The 7,155-nt window shown below is 47.0% G+C and overlaps 1 protein-coding gene across 1 annotated transcript in view; it reads right to left on the bottom strand.

Moving 5' to 3' along the window:
- The window catches only part of LOC144141900 (uncharacterized), a 40,747-nt gene extending 34,931 nt beyond the window's left edge, over nt 1-5,816 (bottom strand). Inside the window, exons 1-3 of the mRNA XM_077673368.1 lie at nt 5,610-5,816; nt 3,148-3,214; nt 1,118-1,269 (exon numbers count right to left, since the gene is read on the bottom strand). Of these exons, the coding sequence (XP_077529494.1) occupies nt 1,118-1,269; nt 3,148-3,214; nt 5,610-5,693 (303 nt within the window). The 5' untranslated portion in view covers nt 5,694-5,816. The remainder of the gene's footprint in view (nt 1-1,117; nt 1,270-3,147; nt 3,215-5,609) is intronic.
- Nucleotides 5,817-7,155: the final 1,339 nt, after the last annotated feature.

The following is a 7,155-nucleotide window of genomic DNA, read 5'->3' on the forward strand; positions in this document are numbered from 1 at the left end:
CAATTGCAATAAAAAAATTGGCCGCGTATCTGCTCCTTTCGTTGCAAATGTCGTCAAAAGACGATAGTCTTTGTAGACATTTGCCAAGGAAATGCCCCCCTTTAGTTTCCCGCTTACCTCTCATGCTGTTCCTGTACCGTCGCGCTCATTTCAAGGTAAACACACTAAAGGTTTGCTCAAGGCGATTTGAATTTACCGCGTTCCATTGCTACAGGCCGGGGTTTTCGATGCCAGCGCTGTAGTTCGGCGGAGACGCGCGTGAATTGAGGTGGCAGACTTCAACATTTATAGAACCACGTTGCCATGCTCCACGTGCGTTCCAAGCAGTAGTGGAACCTTTCTTTGCTGTTGCCGCATGATTTTTTATATGCCACCAGGAGGCGGCGGTTTTCTGCAGTAGATGTAGAATATCATGTGCTATCCAAAAACCAAGCATCCATGAATTTTTTAATAAAGGAACACTGCAAATATCCCTTGTGTACTAATTTCCTGTCTTATTTTTGCGTAATGTCCGGTTCTTGTTCAACAAAGTTGACAAGTATGAGCATATAAACCGGGCTTAGACGTTTACATTTGGCTGTGAGTATATATCAATTTTACTTAGGCCAAGTGGCTGAATCGAGTTACAGACAGACAGACCGAAATTTCTGGGTTTAAGTGGCCCAAGAAAGACTATCGGCTTTAAAAAAGGAGGCAGCCAACACTCACCATTACTTATACAGAAACAGTGACTGGACAGACCCACTTAGGTTGTCGGAAGAATTAAAAATATTCAAAACTGTTGCGTCTCCCCCCAGGGTGGAAGACTAAGCTTGATGACTTTACCTCCTCAGAAAAGAGCTAATTGAACTGCATAATTATGAGCAATTTCATAAATGGTGACATGGCAATTTACTCGTGACAGATCGAACTTGTCAGAAACGAGTCAGGTGTTGTGAAGAGTAACCATTGTCAAAGTTCACAGAGAGAGACCAAAATGACTTCCCGGAAAACTTATGAAGAAAGGGGGAAATTATCCACGAAAACACCTCTGCAGAGAGCTCCTTGAGGGCACAACGATGTGACGAAATATATTATGGTAGCCTGGCTTAAAGGTCCCTCCGCACCCTTTCCGTACCTTGTAGAGCAGCTGGTCGGCCGGATAGCGGCCGATGAGCAGCACCTCCAGGGCCTGGGCGGCCTCCTTCCACCGGTACTGGGCGCACAGGCGCTGAACCAGCCGTGCAAGCAGGCAGCCACGACGATTCACAGGACGCCAACCCTCCGACCCTGCACAGGGCAAGAGAGCAGTTTTAAGTGCTCAGCACTTTAGGGGCTCGCCTTGTCATCGTAGCTTGCTCGCCGGACCCAAGTAGAGCCCCACAGAGTTCCATCGTAGCTGCTGTTGTCGCGGTGTAACCCAGAGGCTTCGAAAGCCAAGCAGTTTATTTAGCCTAAAGTGTTCCAAACTCATGAACCACCGGCGCTTGTCCTACATCTCCCTGTTATTTAGCGCAGAGAAAACTGTAGGTACATTTGAGGGAAAATATACGTAATTAACCACCAGCAGCCGCGTTCATTTAGGTAGGAACACTGATTGGGCTGGTTTTTACGACAGTAAGCGGGAAAAAGTGGCAGTGCAACGTGCACACGTGCGGGAGGAAACGCAAGCACAAAAAGAACAGAACTCCCGCTGGCACAGTTTCAGGTAGGGGGCGCGCGAGCACTGTGAAGGTGGCAAGTTTGAAATGCACTGGGTGGTAGCAGTGAGCGGGTAACGGCGCTACAGCCCATTATGGCGAATCAGTGCTCTGAACTTCCGACAGCTTTCACATTGAGTGGAACGGCTTTAATTTTCGTGGAAAGGCTGTGCATTTCCAGTGTCAGTCGACAGCACTCCATTCAAGAAGCCATCCAGCCACACTGGTTGTGTCAGGCGCGTCTTGTGCTAAGATCAAACCCAACCATCGATTTGCACACCAACTAAAGAACTGACTTAACAAACGAAAACAATTGTGAAAATGTCAGACATACGTTTTTAAAGTGAACCTTTGTATGCCTCACTAATGGTGTTTTACGTTTCGCCAAAATGAACAGCAGGAAAGCCAACTTTGCACAGTGGGTTCCACAAAACAATGATGATGATGATGATAATCAAGACACGTCAAGTGCCTAAAAAAAATACGCTTTCTGTGGTAGAAATTGAATTGAAATGCCTCGCGTCGTAAAGGCAACATCTTTTTGATCGCACCATTCCAACGCGGTGGAAACTGCAGTTTGGATTTTGCACTTTGATTTTGACTCAGGTTGCGTGAGAGAAAGATTCGCGTTTTAACCATCTCTCTCTCTCTCAAGAAAATGGCTCTGATTTTTGGAAATGGGAGGTGTGTCCACAGCGCCAGTCAACAGCTCTCTATTACAGCAGCCACATTTGTGGTGTCAGGTGTGTCTTAGAACACAATTATCGATGCGTGTGCAACTGACTTAACAAACGAAACCAATCAAAAAAGCATCAGAAATATTTTTTTAGATGGCAGAGAACAAAAAGAAGTGCACGGTACTCACAAGTAAGTGTCTCCGACTGATGAAATTACCCCTACACCAACGTTCCGACCGCACCAAGAATTGCACGAAAGGTATAAAAGCATGAACACTGGCAGATGGCGCTCTAGACACTCCTTTTTGTAATACTTCAGCTGTCCTTGAGGAAACCTGTCCCCCTACACACACAGTGATACCAATTATCACAAGGTCGCTCACAAAGAACAAGCAGGCACCACCAAGAGTGATGGACCGATTTTCCAAAGATACCATCTGAAACACCTGAGTTTCCTAACACACTTTTTTTTTCCGCTATTCACTTGATGTGGGGATACACCTTACCTTCACCCTCCGTGGCCAACCCTCCTGAATGTACAACAAGTTCGAAACTGATATTCTCTACAAATAAACTGAAGCCACAGACTCCTGCCAAATGACGAAATAGCGCAGCAGAAAAGTGGAACTTTAGAAGGTTTTTCCAATACAAGCTCGAAAGATTAACTCAAGGGTTGACTTCTAAAGCATGCTGTCTCGAGGAGAGTGATTTTCGTGCGAGCAATTCTTTTTCACAGTACAGTTTTCAAAAACCGAGAATGACCATCAGGGCAACGGGCAATTTCAACTCACCTTCCTTGCAGTCTGAAGAAACTAGCTGTGGCGGGGACGGCGATGTGAGGAGCTCCAGCAGCGTCCTCTGTTGAGGTGCAAAAAGCACCTCTTAACACTCAAGAAATGACTCCCCGAATTACAGCTAAACCTGGATAAATGAAGTTGACAAAAATTCACATTTTTCCCTTACATCCAGGTTTTCGTTACACACAGGTTTCGAGTTAAAGCTCGCATGAAGCCGAACCGAAACCAATATGCTATGCATCAGTAATGCTGAACTCACCCTCGTTTATTTCACACTGAAAAACTGCGTGATTTGTGCTTCCTGCCACTACACAGCCGCCGAATTCACAAACGTAAGTAAGTATCGCTTTTGCTTCTTGATAGTTTTCGGTGCCTTTTCATGAAAAGGGTGCCTTTTCATGAACTTCATGCTCTTTTCAGCAGTCAAAATTGTTGAAGGGATGCTAGCTGGGACACTGTACCGGGCGGCGACTTTCTTCTTTCTCGCCGACGGAAACGGCATTTAAAAGTACGAGCTTGTCTTGAAAAGACAAATCTTTTCGTGTTCAGGCCGCAGGAATCATCCATGAACACATACTACAGATATCAGGGGACACACGCTACTACACTCCGACAGGCACGCCTGGCACCTCACCGACACTGCACTCACACATAGAAATGCATGAGATTGCCGTGCGGGCGAAATTCGCGAAGTTAGTGCATTTCGCCAGCCGATTTTTCAGAAAAACAGCAAGAAACCTTGACTCACCAGCGTAGCGAATTCGTTACATCCAATTTAACCATCACAACTCCTTCGTTACAAAGGGGTCGCAAACACATGGGCTTCAATGAAGGTGGAAATGGGGAATTGAAAAACTTCGTTAAATCCAGAAATTCGTTACATACAGGTTTTTTACATCCAGGTTTAACTGTACACGGTTCCACAAAGCTCTGAACAGGCTAATGCAACAACCAAAAATTTTTTTGAAGACTTCAGAATTCAACTCGTCATTGATTAAAGCAGAAGCTATGACTATAATTAATCTGCAATTTATTAAGGCCGTGTCTAGAGTGCCGTCCGACGTTATTACAAGCACTCCACCATATCGACGTCCACCGGCCTTTTTTTAACAAAATTGCCGCGGCTGGCGCTACATCACTTTAAATAACGCCAAGCTAGCCAACCTAACCTAAACATAGCATAACATGACCTAATGCACACAAGGTAAGCATTTAAAACACCCAAACTAACCTAAGCCATGAAAATTATTGTTGAAGGTAAAGATGAAAAAAAAAAAAAAAACAATTGAGGCACTAGTCGGTTTTGAACCACCGTCCTTGGGATCAAGAAGCTAAGACGGATCCTCTACACTACAAGGATAGACTCTTCCGCAGGTGCTACCTTAGTCTTAAATATTCGAATGTCGTCGGATGGCACACTAGCCATGCCTGCAGCGGTCAGCTAGAGTGCCGTCGGACGGCACTCTAGACACTGGGTTTATTAATGCTTTGACTAATGGCACCATCCGGTGAGCGAACAGTAAGTAATCACGCTACCTCAACTTGATGAAGTGAAAGGGAAAGTTTCGACTACCTTCCAGAGGCGTTCTTCACAAAAGCGTTGCTTTTAAGTATCGGCAAAGATGCGACACAAATACTGCCCGCACAGCGCACCCAAATGCTATACCAGAGCATGTAAATGCAACGAAACGCGGCGTCGGCGATATGCGTTCCCCCATGATTGGCCGGGACGAATAACACAGATTTATTTCGAGGCCATAGCACTCCAGATTGCACAGTGCAAGTTCACTCAAAGAGAACAGGCACGTCTTGATCACGCACACAATGCTTCCATCTATTCTCCGAATCCTTACAACACCCGACATTCCTTGCCCCCATTATGTGAAAAAGGCATATCACCTTCAGTTCATGACGCTTCGAAAAATTTCATACGATGTGGACAATTGTTTCTAATTACGCCGAGTAAAAAGGGCCCCGGTAAAACTTAGAAACAAAAGGGAGATAATTACAACGTTAAAAAAAATAGGAGGGGAACCCTGGCACTCCACTTCAACAAATATAATTTCTCTTGGGTTGTTGCGAACAAGGAACTCCGCCACCATGTGGTTCGTAACGATGCGTTTGAGGTGAACGCAAATAAAAGAAGAAAAAAAAAGGCTTTCATACATATAGCGATAGCAAACTCCGTGCCTGCTTTTCGCTTCGAGAGCAGCTATGAAAACATAGATATAAACTAAAAATTATGAGCCTCGCAATCGCTACTGCGAAGTTCTCGTGTTTTAAACTTCGCGCGCGCACGCGCACGACTTAGACTTCACAGCACCATCAGTGCGAAATAGACCGTTCGCAAACAGTCTGAGTGCTTTCAAACGTCCAAGCGCACCGGACGGCAAACAGACGTTCTTTACGAGCCGACAAAAAGGCAGCAGTGAAAGACCAAAGCGCAGCTTGCTCACCCACTCCTCAACGGAGTACTCCCGAGGCGCCGTGTTTGCCAGGCCTCCAGTTGCACCATACTTGATTCCTCCTCGTTTTGTCATGCCTAGCAAATCACAGGGTTATTGTCGTCAAACCATAAAAGTGTAGCTGATCAGAAATGCACGAAGGCGATGAAAATTCCACCGCAGCCGATCACACGCTGCACATGATCACTGCGCACTCTTGACTTCGGCTGCGGCTGGCTCTGGCTTGTGTCACGCTTTGAACGTTTTGATTTCGGCATGATTTCGGTAGCCATCGCCAGTCATCGCGATGTTTTGTGCTAACTCTGTTTATGTACTGCTCGTACGCAAACCATTAGGTATATTTGCTGACGCTACTGACACTCATGTGCCACTGGATGAAAAATTTAATCTGAGAACGCAATTTTTTTTCGGCTGCTACATGGCGATCCCGAGTACTAAAGATGAAAGCAGGAAGCTTTTTTCTGCGTTTGGCCGGGGCTGTTTGCTTGCAGTTTGTTCTGCTGAGTGTGTGTGTGGTTCAAACCATACACACCATCAAGCGGCCTAGCTCTATTCGCCGTAAATTACAAACGCGAGTTTTTTTACTCAAAACACATCGCGTTTGTAATTTACGGCGAATAGAGCTAGCTAGGCTGCTTGATCAAAATCAAGCGCTTGTCTCGCGCGCATTGATCAAAATCGTTGAGCCTGACCACTGATGGCGGGAAGTTGTGAAGGCACTGCCATATATAATAAAACTTTTTAGATGCAACGCATCTCTTTAAGTCGCCTTGCGGCACGTTGTCGCGGCGTAGTCCGCATCCCTCCCCCATTTTTCGTTACAGCGGAATAATTTCTAAAAACTTCGTATAATGATGCCGCAAAAACGGTTTTCTCTGGAAAGATGTACTTTTGTGATGCCCGTTGCTGTCTGTAACCGGGGCTCGGACTTTGTCAAGTGAATTAATTTCACTTTTTTCCGAGCCCCCCGCTTGTCGGAAATAAAGTTTTATCTTATCTTATTCTCCTCGCCGCGGCAGCTGCGCGCTCCGCCGCTCTCACCACAGCGCCATCTGTGCGTCAGCGCGGTCAGCGCGCAGCTTGCGCTCGGCTCCGCTCGCTCCCAGCTGTGCGTTAGCTCGGTTAAAACGCAACGGCAACCCCCGATGCGTCGCATCTACCCCATGGTTCCCCTTGCGTGAAGATGGTGTAATTTTTTTTAATGCGAATGCATTTCTTAGTCGGGGGTTGTCGTGCGTTGGCCGGCGTGCGCCTAGCAACAGCTGTGGCGCGCCTAGCAACCGGAGCAGGTGGTAGCTCGGGCGGGAGTAGCGGAGGGCAAGGGGAGAGGAGGAGCGCGCTCGGCGTGTGAGGGCGCTCGCATCGCGGAGCTCGGCGGAGAGAGCTCGCGCGCGGGGCGGGCGTGTTGCGCGGGTCTCTCTCTCCTCTCCGCGTACCCTCTCTCCGCTCGCTGCGCTCGGAAAAATATATATAAATGCAGTGGAGCGCGCGCCTCTCTCCGTGACTGCTTGCCGCAGCGCACTCATCGGTGCACCCA

Source organism: Haemaphysalis longicornis, unplaced genomic scaffold (assembly GCF_048455015.1).
Source record: "Haemaphysalis longicornis isolate Haplotype H1 unplaced genomic scaffold, Haemaphysalis longicornis Haplotype H1 scaffold_6, whole genome shotgun sequence".
NCBI lineage: Eukaryota > Metazoa > Arthropoda > Arachnida > Ixodida > Ixodidae > Haemaphysalis > Haemaphysalis longicornis.